This window comes from Scleropages formosus, chromosome 3 (genome assembly GCF_900964775.1).
Source record: "Scleropages formosus chromosome 3, fSclFor1.1, whole genome shotgun sequence".
Taxonomy (NCBI): domain Eukaryota; kingdom Metazoa; phylum Chordata; class Actinopteri; order Osteoglossiformes; family Osteoglossidae; genus Scleropages; species Scleropages formosus.
Genome location: NC_041808.1, coordinates 40,781,477 through 40,797,038, shown reverse-complemented (window position 1 = coordinate 40,797,038; position 15,562 = coordinate 40,781,477). Strand labels below are relative to the sequence as shown.

The window sequence follows — 15,562 nt, the reverse complement described above, 5'->3', positions numbered from 1 at the left end:
TATTCTCCTGTCATTCTTAGCTCCTACTAAAACACGAACATTTGCAAAATTAAGAATGATTTTATTAAGGCATTAACAGGTTTGGCACATAGTTCAATATTTCCCCTAAATGAGAGTTTTTGCTGCCAGCAAAAGCCAGTTGAATTCACAAAGGGAATGGATTTTATGTATAATGTGGAAAAAAATTAAAGTGAAGGCAGAAAGACAGATGTTATAGAAAAGGAAGACGACAGAGGACCAAAGCAGTCGCAGTACGCACAAAAAAAGCTTTTTGAACTTCCAAAGCCCATTCAGCTATGTTGATTCCTGCATTGACAGCTATATATGCTATGCATTGCTCAGCTACTGTAGTAAATTCTGATAAATACCTCACATAGAAGGTAGCAAATTTAAGATATAGTACCTAATGTGTTTGTGCCCTGCTGAAAATTGCATAGTTTTGCCACCAATCTTGCAAACTCAACCACAAAGTCATATTTGAACCTGACATCATATTATTACTTTGAGAAACAAAATGAACACACAATTCGCAATGAAAAAAAGAACCTCAAGCTCTTATCACTTTATTTGAGCTCAATAATAATTAGTGTCGCACGCAATGAAAACGTCACCCTTTGTGAAAGGAAGAGGCAGATTGTGTCCTTACTGCGAAGAATCTCCATGGAAAAAAAAGCAGAAAAACTAAATGTACAGTAACAGAAAAGAGCAGCTACATAACTGCGAAGGCTTTAAGTGTCAGAGAATAATGTCGAGGTCCTTGAATTTTAAGGCAGGACGTTGAAGGGCAGAAATCCCCCTGCGTTACTGGAAGATGCGTTCGCAGGGATCGGCGTCTTCTACGGGACAGTGACCGTGTGAAGACAGAAACGCGCCCCGGTACACACAGGCCTTCAACGCCATCTGCCCCTGAGACAGAAAAATTAAGAATAAACACGTCACCACACGCTATTGTACATTTACATTCTTCATTTGGCGGCACTTTTGCCGTATCGATGAGTTCGTGTTCTCTTTGAAGAGGCCTAAATTCGACCAGAAAATACACCGATCGCAATGTTTGTTAAAATCTATAGGACATGCCTGACATGGTGTGTAAACCATTCTCGGTTCTGGCACTGCTGTGGCGGAACGACCCCCCACTCAGAACTGCTGAATCCCTGTCCACATTTAAAAAAAAAAAAAAAAAAAGAGGCTTAAAACTCACCCCTTCCAGACTCCCTTCACCCATGATCTCTTAAGTTCATGTAAGGTGTAAATGTTCATGCGCCGTAACTTTAAGATCATGCCCGGATAAACCTTTACGCAGCTACTCCTGTAATGTAACGTAAATGTTTATATATATTATACATGAATTACTAGGCTGGTGACTAGGACTCATAGGTATTTGGATAAAACTTTATGCAGCTACTTGTGTGATGAACATTAGTTCATATGGTGGAAAGAAACTAACTTTACTTAAAAATCATGCATCTGCATCTGTCTTTTTCTCCTAATGTAACGTACACATTGTATTTTCTACGAGATGTACAAATGTAAATGTAAACAGAGCAACTGGAAGCCACAGTGTAGATGGTCAGAACAGTAAGGGGTCTGGAAGGGGGGCAGGTGGACAGTAAAGATGCAGCCCAGGCCAAAGAGGACACATACCTCAGAAAAGGACGCACGACTTGGGGGGGCGGAAAGGGTTGTCGCTGGACGGGACTCCCATGAGGAGGGGGTCTTTGTGCGCATTCTGGATGCAGAACGTCTTGAGGTCCGCAGCAGCCTGGGACACCTGGAGAACACACATTAACAGTGTAGAATGGGACAAATGGACTACAGACATGGACAGATGGAGTAGGATCTTCCATGATCCATATACACGGCAATCTACTTACGCTTGCTCGCAGCTGATAATGTGCTATAATTTCTATCAATGGATGAAAACAGAATCAAGTAATGCCAGCAAAAAAACAAAAAAAAAAAAAAAAAAAAAAAAAAAAAAAAGAATTAATGCATCCATTACTAATAACTGCTTGCCCCCCGCAGAGGCACAGTGGTCTGGAGCCTATTCTGGAAGAGAAGTGCATAAGGTAGGGTACACCTTGCATGGATTACAGGGCCATCACACACAAACACACACACAAACACACACACACACACACACAGCCCCGTTCACTTGAAACAATGTCCTTGGGGTGTGGGAGGAAACCAGAGCACCCGGTGCTATAACCCCCACAAACACGGTTACTCTGCGTTGTCCCATGTTGCTCAACTTAAGATGGTAATTCCCTTGAGTAGCAAAGTACTTTCAACGCATCAGTTATAAAAGATTGTATACGCAGTTTTGAGACAAAATCTTTCATGAGAGAATCCCCCGCCAGGCAGACGGATGTGAAATGAATCAGCAAGCCCATGACCTTCAACTCCGACTTACAGAACCGACGTTTTCCGCAGACCTTTTTTTTTTTTTTTTTATTCTCCAATGGTTTATGGAAAAATAAGTGGGAAAGTGCACCCACAACACGGAGCACCTCAGGCGGGTACCAATGCGGGAATACAAGTGTGATCTTTCCTAGTCATCCAGCTCCCTCGGAGTATAAGGCTGTGTGTCGTGGAGTAAATTAGGAAGGAGGCAGTACTGTATAAAGCGGGAGAAATGCTGCCGATATCCCATCCGATGGCAGTGGCTGTGAACTTCGCTGCCTCCACACTAGAGCTGAACAAAGAGGTCCGTTAGTGTCTCATCCTCACATGACTGTCCATGCAAATAGAGAGAAAACAACACACGTCAACGGCTCTGTTTGTAAATATCCGTACATCAGTATCTCTCTCTCCCTCTCTCTCTCTCTCTCTCTCTCTCACACACACACACAGACACAGGATTTGCACGCACCTGTGTGTCACTTGTCAACATCACTCCCTTTGTCACTGTGGTGTGTGTGTGTGTGTGTGTGTGTGTGTGAAAGCCTCCGAACTGCCCGGTGGGACCAACACCTTTTACACCTTTTTACACCGCTCATGTAAAGATCATCTGTGGACAATACACTAGAAACACTCTTTCTATTGCACTTCGGGACTTTCCAAAATATGCAAAACTATACAAAGCCTAGGGGTTGGGGGGGGGGGGGGCGTGTCTCCCAGGATTTGTGCACAACTTTGCTCTGTCCTAAAATAACTTCTAGTTCTCTCACTGGCCGAAGAATTGTCACGACTGTGGACAAAAACGTGTACAACTTCACAAGGGGAAGAAAAGACAATATTTTAAATGTAGTAATAATAATAATGATAATGATGATGATGAATAAAAAGTGTCACAAAAGGATTATACATTTATTTCGGGAACCCCGGCAAGGCAGCACGTGACGTGTCCTTCGATAGACCGGCGTCCCGTCCAGGCCAGGGTGTGTCCCCCTGCCTGTCTCTCGCCCGTATCCCCTGTCATGTCCAGAACAGGCTCCGGACCACGGCCACCCTACCGTGGAAAAGAGGTGTGTGTGTGATGCTGGGAAAAACGGCACGGTTTCGGCCTTTTTATTTCGACAGCGCAGCCTCACCTTGATCCTCCGCACACTCGCCTCGAGCCGCAGCTGCTTCACCGCTTTCTGCGCGATCACGAGGCTGCTGCTGCTGCTCGCGCTGTTGTTCGACATCGCGCCCGTGGACCGCTGTTGGACCCAAAAAAGGCTGGAGCGGACAGGCTGGAAAAGAGTCGCTCTCGAACCGGCCGTCCCGCGACTCACACTCCGACCGCACGGACGCTGTCACAGACACTGCTGCCAGGGCCACGTGAACGCGCAATTAACAAAGTGGCTATTGTGAGCGCGCCTCGCGGCCCCACCCCCGTCGCAGGCGGCGGCGGCGGCGGCGGAGTGAGCGGGAGCGCGGCGAGATGAGGCACGCGGACTGCGCGAGGACAGACAAAGCACATTTCTGGAGCATGCAAGAAAATCCACTCTCAATAACCACGGAGCAAGTAATTAATTGCTTCATAAAAATACACAGAATTTTATTTTAGGGGCATCGAGGAAAACGTGGAGCAAAGCGGTAAGGTTTTGGGACCGAACACGCCGCTTGACAGACACACACACTGAGGACACGCCCCCGGCCCTGTGTTACGCCTATTAAGTACAGTCATTTCGCCGCGGCTCTTTGAAAGAGTTTCCGCTGAAATACTACTTGTTGCCGTGCGCTTTAATGTCAGTGTGCTACACCGACAGAGAAAGGCCGCATTGTCCTCTCCCTGCAACGTGATTCTCTCCTCGCGGCCTCGTGCCCTTCATTACATTACATATATTATATTTAGCACTGCGATCAGGCGCTTTCCCAGGTGGTGCTCCTCTTCATTTATTCACAGTGAAAATCCGCGGTACGACTTGACTTCCACAATAATTTTTGAATAATCCAAAAATAATATGTATATATGTACAGTATATGAAACAAAAATTGGGCAAAAACTATTCCCCAGTTATGTGAATAAAACGCCCACTTTTTACTGTCTCGTTCGGGTTACATTTGCTAAGCTCATCACTGCCACCTAGTGAAACAGGAGTAAAAGGGCAGCTTAATGCGACCTTGTCACGTGACCGCGGCGCGCTTGCGAGCGACTTTAGAGGAGGATTATGGGTAATAGTTCTTTTCCGGGTCATACAGAGGGACTCACGTTTACAAGGACTAGTTATGCTTATTCGGGTGAGTTTGGCTTTAAAGAAAAATGCAAACACTGGGAGATGTATAGTTAGATTTATGAAGGACATTGGATGCCAACTAGCTGCTGAATTGAGACCTTTATTTTATATTATTGATGTAATGCACTCATTGCATTGTATTTTCAGTTGCTTAGACTTAGTAGTTGGTCCTCCAGGACAAGTTGAGAAGTGAATTGAATATGTATATATATTCAAGTGTTGAGAATTTGTTTTATGAGGTTAACTTGTTACAAATCAGTTTCTGTTGTTATTGTTAGTTGCTAGGTTGTGGGCTGCCTCTGTGTCTAAGTACCTCTTTGGTTATATTTGTGTCCCTTTCAGCGCTTCTTGACAAATGGGCTCAAGGTTGTCAGGGGGAGCCGATTTGTCCACCACAGCCCTCCATGGAGAAGCCCTCTCATCCCCATTGTGGTGGAACAGACGGTGAGGGGTTGGCACTTTTTACAGATTTAGTGACGGCTCATGGATAGCAGTCATTGTGCTCTTTCATTCTGGCGTCAGGAAATTGCTATATATCACATGTTCAACATTGTCAGAAATTCTTTCTTAAAAAAAAATTCAACAAATTCAACGTGTAGAACATGCAATCCATTCTCTTTTCTCTTGTCCAGGGCCGAGGTGAGCGTGCCTATGATATTTACTCAAGGCTGCTTAGAGAACGGATAATTTGCGTCATGGGACCGGTAAGCCTACCAGTGCCTGTAGGGTGTGTGTTTGGGACCTTGGCATCTGCTGCTGGTGTTTGCTGTCTGGTGTGAATATACTGGTAAGTCTTCATGCAGTTACTGGATAACTTTCTCTGTCTCTCCGAGATTGATGATTCTGTGGCCAGCCTGGTTATTGCCCAGCTACTCTTCCTTCAGTCAGAGAGCAACAACAAACCCATCCACATGTACATCAACAGTCCTGGTGAGTGAATAAGTACAGGCAGATGGGCCTCTCCAGTTGGCAAAGTCTTAAAAAAATAAGGATGGGTAACTCAGTACAAGGAAGATACTTTAGACTAAATGTCTGCAGTAAACTCTTTAACATGCATTCCTACTATTATACAAACAATTGCAATCTGTATGCTATATAAAAAAAAGTTAAATTATAGGCAAACACTGTGTAAAGGCAAACATTGTGGATGAATGCTTCAGCATGTGCAAAAGGATTCTTTTTTTTCTTCATAGACTTGTATAAAATTTTAACGGTCATCTGTGCTGTGTGTCAGTGTATTCAAGCCTTGCTCCTCCTCTTTGTTCCAGGGGGTGTGATCACAGCTGGCCTGGCCATCTATGACACCATGCAGTACATTCTGAACCCCATCTCCACCTGGTGTGTGGGGCAGGCAGCCAGCATGGGCAGTCTTCTGCTGGCTGCAGGCACCAATGGAATGAGGCACTCACTTCCCAATGCCAGGATCATGGTGCACCAGCCTTCAGGTGGAGCAAGGGTGAGGCAGCTTGGGGAAAGATGGCACTGGCAAAAGGAGATGTGACATGGACCCATAACATGGATTACAAATGTGGTTGTGGTGTTTGCACAGGGTCAGGCCACTGACATTGCCATCCAGGCTGAGGAGATTCTAAAACTGAAGAGGCAGATCAATAACATCTACTGCAAACACACGGGACAACCTCTGGAAACCATTGGTAAAGAGGATTTTAAATACAGTTTGAGATGGATCCATTATGGATCGTGCACGTGTGGTTTTCTGCATAAGGCAGACTGGATGCAGAGTATCAAGATATGGATGTTATTGTAACTCACCCCCTTCCTTCCGCTGTGCCGCACCTCTCAGAGAGTGTCATGGAGAGAGACCGCTACATGAGTCCCATGGAGGCCCAGGACTTCGGCATTATTGACCGGGTGCTGGTTCACCCACCCCAGGCCGGGAAGGACGAGCCTGAGATTGTGCAGAAGGAAGCGCCCACCTCCACCAGCCCCTCTGCCCCCTCTGATGCTGCTAGGCCTGTACAGGGTTCTGTAGCAAGCAGCCCGCCTTCATCCTACAAACCTGAACCCTAAACCAGCCCAGGAGAACTGTGTCTGTACCTCTGTACTGAGTGTTGGGGAACATTTAAGTAAATGCTAAATATTTAAATGTGAAAAAAAAATAGAAGGTCAATACCTGGTAGTCTCAATTGTGAAATTCTTATTGAATTACGTTGTAAAATGGAAAAAGCAGACCTTCACATGCAAGACTGAATAAATACAGGTCTTGCCTGGATTTACAAAGATAGTCTATAAATGTGTCTCCATGCTTTTGGCAATGTCTCACACTTGTTTTACTGGTGACCTCTTGTATATTTGAATATGCTGTTATTTTCTTTCACTTGCTACTTCTACCCTCAGTTTCACATTTTTGGAGATAATCATTTTACATACTGCTTGAGAGCTTTTTTTTTTTTTAAATTAACTGTTTCCATTAAGATCAGGATGTTTTAAATGTCAAAATTAAAATTTGTATAAGAGACCAAAAGAAACAGTAAATGACAGTAAATAAAAGATGACACTGTTAAACTCAAGAATGTTCATGGAGAATGGGACCTACTAAAGAATACCATGAAACACAAGGTTTACATACATGATTGTGTAGGGCTAGCTACTAATGGCAAGAAAGAGGTGCACCTTCAAACAGAACAGTTTGTCAGTACATTTTATTAAAATTTAATACTTCTGACAAAAATATATGTACTCTCATACCTTGGCTAGTTTATTTGTATAAAGCTAGTGTTGAGACCCCATAAAGAACAAAGACAAATGTGTACATCAGAGTATCATAAATGCCTATAATGCATAATTTGAGCCACATGTTAAATGAAGTGCAAAGTGCTACTTCTGACTCCACCATGAAGAGATGGTAAAACCAGAGTATTTCGTATGAAAGGAAGAATCCTGTAAGGACAAAGGCTCAAAAATGGTCCCTAAGTAACTTAAGATTATGAAAGGGATCAGCTAATTAAATCTGCAGTTGCTGCAGTAATGACCTTAAGCCTGTATGTAAACACTTATCTCCTTAATGTAGAACAGATTTCCCCCAAGAACTGAATACAATACAAGTGCATGGCACTTCAACCAAATGCAACCCTTCACCTTCATGTATTCTAAACATCAAGTGTCTACACTGAAAGACTATACCGTAGTAGTCAGTCAGCTAAATCAAGAGGAAATTCATGAGAATTCCATCTGTGAATAAACTGATTAGCATCATTAGCAAATTATATAAAAATGTAAGTAAAAAAGAGGCCTTGGCAGCTTGTTAGCATTCTGCAGTAATGGCACACAAGGTCAGTGCTCTGTTGCACGTCAGCTGAGCTTCACATGACAGAACAGCCCCAGCCCTGGCGTCTCGCACCTGTGGCCCAGCGCAGCCATCCTAGGTTGCTCTCAGTGTATGGAGGGTAGCGCAGAACGTTGACCCGCTCTAAGCCCCATCCCCTCAGCATGCAGGCTCTCCGGTGACTGAACGTCTCAAAGCCCCACCGTCCATGGTAGCTGCCCATCCCACTGTTGCCTATAAAGAACGGAATTATCATACTAACAGTGTTTTGTGAAAAATTCCTGTGTCCTATTAGCGTGAGCTATCCAAAAAGCCTGAACAGAATTTTTCTGGTTCCACTACAGGTTCTTAAATAACATCCTGGTTGAATCATGGAGGGACTACGGAGAGACCAATTTCACTGATTAAAGGAATGTCATGGCAGAATCTTGTGCAGAGTTCAGAGGCAAGTCTCTTAGACACAAATAAAATGGTTAAAGGACGGAAGGACACAGTCACTTACCAACTCCTCCAAAAGGCAGTCCTGGTAGACACATGTGGACTATGCCGTCATTAGAACAGAAACCACCACTGCTGGTTTGCTCCAAAACTGTGTGGACCACCTTATCAGGAAGAAAAAAAAAAAAAAACCCTTTTTATTCATTATTCATAACCACTTGTCCAAAGCAGGGCTCCTGTGGTCTGGTGCCTATCTCAGAAGAACAGGATCATAGTCTAGAGAATATCCTGGACACAATGCCAGCCAAGGTTTTTTTTTTTTAAAAAAAAAAAAAAAAAAAAAAAAAAAAAAAAGATTTTTGCTTTCATCAGATAAAGTAAAGCTATAGGATCAGACATTGTTATTGGCAGGTTTTCTGGGTGGGATTAAGTTACACTTTCAGAGAGCTCACCTTAGATTCATCTGAGAAAACATACAGAGCGAGAGGCTTCTCTCTTGCATTAACAAAGCTGATAGCATCTGCAAGTGTGTCAATAGAGATGATGGGCAGGATGGGGCCAAAGATCTCTTCCTCCATGAGTGCATCTGTCTCCTTGACATCTACCAACACTGTGGGGGCTGCAGAGGACCTCCAGTTTAGAATCGTGCTAAAGGTGACACACTACAATGCCTACCCACACATCTACTTGTCTTCCAAACATATACATCTGCAAGAACACACACCACTGTTCTTCTGCGGCACTGACCAATTTAAAATGTTTATACTATCCCGCTCAGACCCAACAACAAACAAGTTTCTACATGTATTTCTAGATTTCTAGCTGTACACACCCCCCACACACACACACGTGATGTAATTTAAAAACACAAAACCTCCTAAATTGCATTAAGGCTCAACATAATACCATGTACAGTTAGGCAGATACACTTAAAATGTGTCCTCTACAGTGAACACGAATTAATGGATTAAGGTATTTGACTGGCCTGTTTTCACTCCAAAGTGGCTGTTACCATAACTTACTGAACATATAAAAAGAGAATATCAGACAAGAGAATTAAAAGTGTGGTAGTCTCCTGCAACAGAGATACTGCAAAAGACAACTGCCCATGCCACAGTAGTCCACACACTCCCATTATAAGTCACAATTCACCCTATCCCAAATGAAAATATCTTATGATCCCCATTCTCACCAATATACTTTTCCTCCTTATCGGTTTCTCCTCCAATTACGACTTTGCCAGTGGATCTCTCCAGCAAGCTCACTAGCCGGGCACAGTGCTTCTGTGACACTATGCGGCCCATGTCGTCACATTCCCGTGGTCGCTGACCATAGAAAGCCTCTAGGGCTTGACGAAGGGCGGGCACAAGGGCCTCGCATGTTTGGCGGTTGCAGAGTACATAGTCTGGTGCCACACAGCTTTGGCCCGCATTGAAGAACTTTGCCCAGACAAGTCTCTTGGCAGCTGCTTGGATGTCCAGCTTGCCATACATTAGGCAGGGACACTTCCCCCCCAGCTCCAGAGTGACGGGGGTGAGATGCACTGCTGCTGCCTGGAGGACACTGCGACCCACAGCCTGGGAACCTTAGCAGGACATGGGGGTGGAGAGAGGAATAATGCAGTGTACAACTGAAATCAAGTGGTGGGGAATTAAAAGGTGAAGATGTTCAATTAAGAATTTGAATGGTGCTGATACTTGGGATGTATCTTAGATTATCTGGATTACTGACAGATTGCTGATTACGGATTAACATGTTCTGCTTAAAAACACTTTTACAGCAGCCAGACAGCAACTAGCTTTCAGTTGTTACATGGTTTCTTTTTTAAAACCTCAATCATTACGAAATACCAACTGTATAATGTCAGTAAACATAAATCTGCAAATAACAGAAAACTCAAAATCTTTAAAGAAATAAGATGCTTGACACAGGCACAGTAATGCAGAGAGCTTAGATGTAAAATTTATTGTGGTTCACACTGATCGCAGCAACTTCTCTTTGCCTTTTAACCATTCAGACTGTACCTGTGTAGAAGATATGATCAAATCTATTCTCCAGTAACTTCTTTGTTTCTTCAATTCCACCACATATTACTGCATAGCATTCCTACAACAACCCATGGATATGAATGAGAAAATGGGAACAAAGTCATAAAGCTGCAGAATCGTTGGAGTCACAGATTTTAAAAAAAAAAAAAAAAAAATAATTTTTTTTTTAAAAAAGAAGAGAAAATGCAACACAGCTTATGTTGCATACCTGAGACAGGTACTTCGGAATGAGGTCTGCAAGAAGCTTTCCTGTTGTCACACTAATTTCAGAGGGTTTCACAATAGCACAGTTTCCTAAACAAACACATACTTGTTAATTCACCGCATAGCTGCATTTGCCTAAACAATACCACAAGATGTACATAAAAATAAAAATGTGTACCTGCAGCTATTGTCCCAATCAAGGGCAACAAAATTAGTTGGAAAGGGTAATTCCATGCCCCTATAATCAATACTACACCTAGGGGCTCCCTGCGGACAAAGCAGTCATCCAGCTTCGTTGCCTAAGAAATTTGAGGATGATTATGGAGAGAAGATTTATAGAAAAAAAATATATATAATTTAGAGGTTTGGTGTGCATAGTGCTTTTCCTTCAAACACATTCCTCCACCATAATATGTCTAATAAATCATATTCAACATGGATAGCTGGGAAGAATCTGCAAAGAACAAAACGGGATGGCGCACCTCCATACATAAAGGCACGATGTTGTACGAAGCCAATAAAACAACTTTAGCCATGCAAAAACGACAGGCACGGAAATCTCGAGGCACTCGTTCCCAACAGAAGGGCACAATCACACATCCACAGCGTCAGAGAACATTTCGAGCGCAAATCGGTCTAATTAGTCATCTGCGCACGCACAACGCACCCGCGCCCCAACCCGAGTCTGACTAGATGGTCCTCGTTGACAGCGACGGACAAACAACACAACAATAAATCATATTTATAACTGCATTTCTCACAAAACGCTGGGTTACACAGGTGTACTTTTTCATGCAATACAGAATTTAGTACAATGCAGAGATGCAACTAAACATCTGAAATTAAATAACTGTGCTAGCCAAACTGTTTAAATAGAAATCCTGTATGCAAAATAGCATCTGAGGCCTGTTTCCCAGACAGTGATTTTTTTTTTCCCCCCCCCCATACACACGTGCCTTAACAGGCCATGCCTGTGCTCTAACAGCAGCACTCTAAACACCTTACCAGATTTTTCTCAACATATTCTGGTGCCATCCAGGATTTCAGGTGACTTATGGTGTAGGACAGCTCGTTTATAACCATGTCTACCTCTGACAGAATTGCCTCAAACTTGGGCTGTGAGGAGAGGATTAGCAGACAACAGTTATACACAGTTTATGGTTATGCACATTTACACAGATATGGCTGTGGGAATGGATCTGTACCTTGGCGAGGTCCTTCTGTAAAGCCTCCAAAATTTGCTGTTCATTGTCTGTGACGAGTGTTAGGAGGGCTTTTAGCTGACCCAGGCGAAACTGCTCAGGAAGGGAAATCCCTGACCGAAAGGAAGCTCGCAGCCTGTCGATCACTGCCTGCTGCCCGTCCATTTCCACACACTTGACAGCAAGAGAGAGAGATTAAATAGCATCCTTAGTGTGTTGTACATTGTCGAAGCACATCTGACACAGCTGAACGTGGATTTTTTGCTCAAATTTTAAATACTAGGTCAAATTTTCACTGAAAAGTTTTTGCAAAAAAACATTCAGAGAAAATGACTGTGAAACACCTCCTGGAAATTCTCATCTTCTGCTCTTCATGAATCATGGGGCTGCAGGGCTAGTCTCCCAGACTCACACAGTACAGAAAAGACATGCATAAAGAACCAGAAAACACCAGTGTAGATGTATAAAATGGATAATTTTTGCTTTTTAACTCCAAAATACTAAAGACATACATCATCAACCCACAACCTTTCACTCTGTTTAGTTAAAGCGATCATCTGCTTCGTCTGCAGCTGCGACAGATGCGGTGTGTGACATTTTTAACCTTTTCGTTTTTTACACCAGTCAGAATGTATAATTTTGGAGCTTTATAGTTTCACAGATTCATACACTTCGCCACGTTAATTAGGCAAAGTTTATACAACAGCTGTACTTTGACGACTTACCAAGCGTAACACAAGAAGCGGCTTCTCTGTTCAGCACTCCAGTTATTTCCACACACTTCCAGTTTATGAGTTTCACTTCCGGTTTATGAGTTTCACTTCCTGGTGACAGACGTTTCTTTCTGGCATTTGCTGTACAAGTGCCATGACATAATAGAAAAAAATATGTGCGTCTAAACCCGTGTCAGTGAAATGAACACACTTTCAAACCACCACACGTTTACACCTGCAGTCACACATACCATCTCAGCAATATCAATATCATTTTTTGTTTTCAAACGCAAAATCAAACAGTAATGGCCAGTTAGTGTTGGATACTAACGAGAAAAACGATTTCTGAGTTCAGAAATTGTCTTAATTATACATGTTTATCAAAACTGACAGAAAAAATAACACTATGTTACTTAGTGATGCTGCCTTTGTGAAGTTTGCGTTTAAATAAGCAGGAAAAAAAGACCACTGACATATTTCCGAATAATATGAGTTAAATTATCATCGTCACCATGGTGTGGCGCTGTTGCACTGTAGATACGGAATAAAAACATGGAAAATTAATCAGTTTTGAGAGTAATACATTTTGGCTTTCTTATGGGAGGCTATGATTACATCCATGTAACAAGATAAATTATATACAAACAGAGAACACCAGTTACAAAGCCTAAATGATACTGAAAAGAAAAACAACGCCCCTAAATTAAAAATGAGTTGGAGGCCAAATAATCCAACCTTTTGCTTAAAGGAGCCAAATGAACTGGCTCACTGAAAAGACATCAAAACCCATCACTTGTAATAAGTAAAACTGCATTTTCTGATAAAGCAGCAAACTACCAGTAGGTGGACAAGTGCAAAGATCTGCCAGATGATTCACTGGCTGCTTCAAGTAGCTACCTTGACATTCTGACACGGTTTTTATGAAGATTCATTCATCTTGTAAGTGTAAACCAAGCTCTTTTGGCCTGATTTGGTCTGCTTCTACTCAAGGGCTATTTCTTCAAAGTATATTCATCCCTGGTTAGCAGACACTAGACTGTCCAAAACTAGTTATTGCAGGCTGAACGCACACACATTTTCTGAACCGCTTTCTCATACGGGGTCGCGGGGAACCGGAGCCAAACCCAGCAACACAGGGCATAAGGCTGGAGGAGGAGGGGACACACCCAGGACGGGACACCAGTCTGTCACAAGGCACCCCAAGCGGGGCTCAAACCCCAGACCCACTGGAGAACAGGACTGTGGCCCAACCCACTGCACCACCGCACCCTGCAATAATAATAGTTTGTGTTATTTCATTAATGTTCCGCTCAACCCTTTTCAAAGAAAACGTTTCACATATCTTTGTCACTGTTATTTCCGAATATCGCTCACATGCTGCATAGATACAAGAATACTGTGATTATGGCTGTTAGCCTGGTTGCAGGAGCTCCTGATCCCCCCCTGTCTTACTGACTGATATTTTCAGTTTTTGACTCAGCCCTTGCATTTCACATATCTCCTGGGGGTCTTCAGGCACAGCTGCGCTACTCTATGTAAAAACAGAAAGAGTGTGTGGTTGACACAGTTGCTCTCTCTTCACTGTGGGTGCAGGTGGAGAGGAGGGTCATTTCTGATACCACACTTCATCTATGACCTTAATATCTGATGCACATCTCAGCTGCATACAAACATTACAGAGAAAAATCTGAATTTACTTAACTGAATAAAGGTTTTGCCTGTACCAGTTAATTAATTTGCTTATCTTAATGGCATTTGGACTGTGGTGTGCATTTTGTGTATTTTTAGTGATTTAGGTATTTTTTGGATACCCTTAGTTATGTGTTGGTTTGGATAAAAAAAATCTTGAGACCAGCAATTAAAACTTTAAATATAAAGTTCATGCTGGTTTAGTTTTATTTTCAAATGTTTAATTTATTGTTGGTTGCCATAATAATTTGTTCTGTCAGATCATTTTGCTTCACTTCATTTGAATAATTTCACCTTTGCTCATGGCCAAATGTTTGAATATTAATGTATGCAATGCACTTAAGTCAACGAATCAAGCAATGAATCCATCTCCCCATCCGTTCATTCATTCCATGGCCAGCTTATCCAGTACAAGATTGGTTAAAACCTTTTGAAGAAAATGTAAAAATAATGACAACTTTGTTGAAATCTATGAACACATAATACATTGACAGTCCACAACATTGATGACCAACAAGAAAGCATTAAAACAACTTAAGTAATGAAAAATCAACCTTATATTTACTTATGTGATGCCCTTATCCAAGGCTATGTAGTGTATAATGTTTAACTTGGATACTAAGGTACTTACAATTTTTCACCTATTGATACAGGTGGGAGTGGGGGGGCGCAGTGGGTTAGACCGGGTCCTCCTCTCCAGTGGGCCCGGGGTTCGAGTCCCACTTGGGGTGCCTTGTGGCGGACTGGCATCCCGTCCTGGGTGTGCCCCCCCGGCCTTACGCCCTGTGTTGCCGGGTTAGGCTCCGGTTCCCCACGACCCCGTATGGGATAAGCGGTTCAGAAAATGTGTGTGTGTGATACAGGTGGATATTTTTTCTGGAACAATTTAAGTACCTTGCAGCTCAAGGGTTCCACACTGGGTCTTTCTGAATGTAAGGCAATGACGCTAACCACTATGTTACCTGCTGGCCTGCCTGATATTTACAATTATCATATTTTGTCACGATCACGCCCATTACCCAATCTACAACCCTTGACTCCAGTTCCTGACTAACTGCTCACCCTTTAAAAGACCCTCCTCAGCTCCCATACCTTTGCGGAATCTCGTCAGAGACAATTGCCCTTCCTCGTGACGTCTCCTTCAGACGCATCACGGTCTCCGGTTTTTGATCCGTCGCTTTGTTTCCTGACCACGTCCACGGATCCTGTTCCAACGCCGACAGCTGCTCGACCGTCCCAAGCCTTCACTTCGTCCCCTGACCACGCTCATGGATCTTCACTCTGACCCCGAACACCGATCGACCGACCCTTCGCTCAT

General features: G+C 43.1%; 3 protein-coding genes across 3 annotated transcripts; 1 reads left to right on the top strand and 2 right to left on the bottom strand.

Moving 5' to 3' along the window:
- Nucleotides 1–89: 89 nt before the first annotated feature.
- LOC108926080 (guanine nucleotide-binding protein G(I)/G(S)/G(O) subunit gamma-5-like) lies at nt 90–4,017 on the bottom strand. Its single transcript, XM_018738552.2, has 3 exons — nt 3,534–4,017; nt 1,645–1,771; nt 90–906 (listed from the first exon to the last, which is right to left on the bottom strand). Exons 1-2 carry the CDS (start codon nt 3,627–3,629, stop codon nt 1,646–1,648), a joined length of 222 nt encoding a protein of 73 aa, XP_018594068.1. The 5' UTR covers nt 3,630–4,017; the 3' UTR covers nt 90–906; nt 1,645.
- A 582-nt stretch (nt 4,018–4,599) lies between these two features.
- On the top strand, nt 4,600–6,768 carry clpp (caseinolytic mitochondrial matrix peptidase proteolytic subunit). The gene is made up of 7 exons (XM_018738572.2): nt 4,600–4,668; nt 5,007–5,108; nt 5,297–5,368; nt 5,498–5,594; nt 5,933–6,120; nt 6,214–6,319; nt 6,469–6,768. Exons 1-7 carry the CDS (start codon nt 4,657–4,659, stop codon nt 6,693–6,695), a joined length of 804 nt encoding a protein of 267 aa, XP_018594088.1. The 5' UTR covers nt 4,600–4,656; the 3' UTR covers nt 6,696–6,768.
- A 415-nt stretch (nt 6,769–7,183) lies between these two features.
- Nucleotides 7,184–12,643, bottom strand: aldh3b1 (aldehyde dehydrogenase 3 family, member B1). The gene is made up of 10 exons (XM_018738367.2): nt 12,568–12,643; nt 11,846–12,016; nt 11,646–11,756; nt 10,819–10,939; nt 10,645–10,730; nt 10,413–10,494; nt 9,581–9,973; nt 8,841–9,007; nt 8,453–8,552; nt 7,184–8,184 (listed from the first exon to the last, which is right to left on the bottom strand). The coding sequence occupies exons 2-10, from the start codon at nt 12,005–12,007 to the stop codon at nt 7,988–7,990; spliced, it is 1,419 nt and encodes a 472-aa protein (XP_018593883.1). The 5' UTR covers nt 12,008–12,016; nt 12,568–12,643; the 3' UTR covers nt 7,184–7,987.
- Nucleotides 12,644–15,562: the final 2,919 nt, after the last annotated feature.

Coding starts and splice junctions, on each gene's coding strand:
- LOC108926080 (XM_018738552.2), bottom strand. CDS start 3,629: ATGTCGAACAACAGCGCGAGCAGCAGCAGCAGCCTCGTGATCGCGCAG. Junction 1,772..3,533: donor CGAGTGTGCGGAGGATCAAG/GTGAGGCTGCGC, acceptor TGTGTTCTCCAG/GTGTCCCAGGCTGCTGCGGA.
- clpp (XM_018738572.2), top strand. Junction 5,369..5,497: donor TAATTTGCGTCATGGGACCG/GTAAGCCTACCA, acceptor TGTCTCTCCGAG/ATTGATGATTCTGTGGCCAG. Junction 6,121..6,213: donor AGCCTTCAGGTGGAGCAAGG/GTGAGGCAGCTT, acceptor GTGTTTGCACAG/GGTCAGGCCACTGACATTGC.
- aldh3b1 (XM_018738367.2), bottom strand. CDS start 12,007: ATGGACGGGCAGCAGGCAGTGATCGACAGGCTGCGAGCTTCCTTTCGG. Junction 11,757..11,845: donor TACAGAAGGACCTCGCCAAG/GTACAGATCCAT, acceptor CTCTCCTCACAG/CCCAAGTTTGAGGCAATTCT. Junction 8,553..8,840: donor TTTTCTCAGATGAATCTAAG/GTGAGCTCTCTG, acceptor CTTCCTGATAAG/GTGGTCCACACAGTTTTGGA.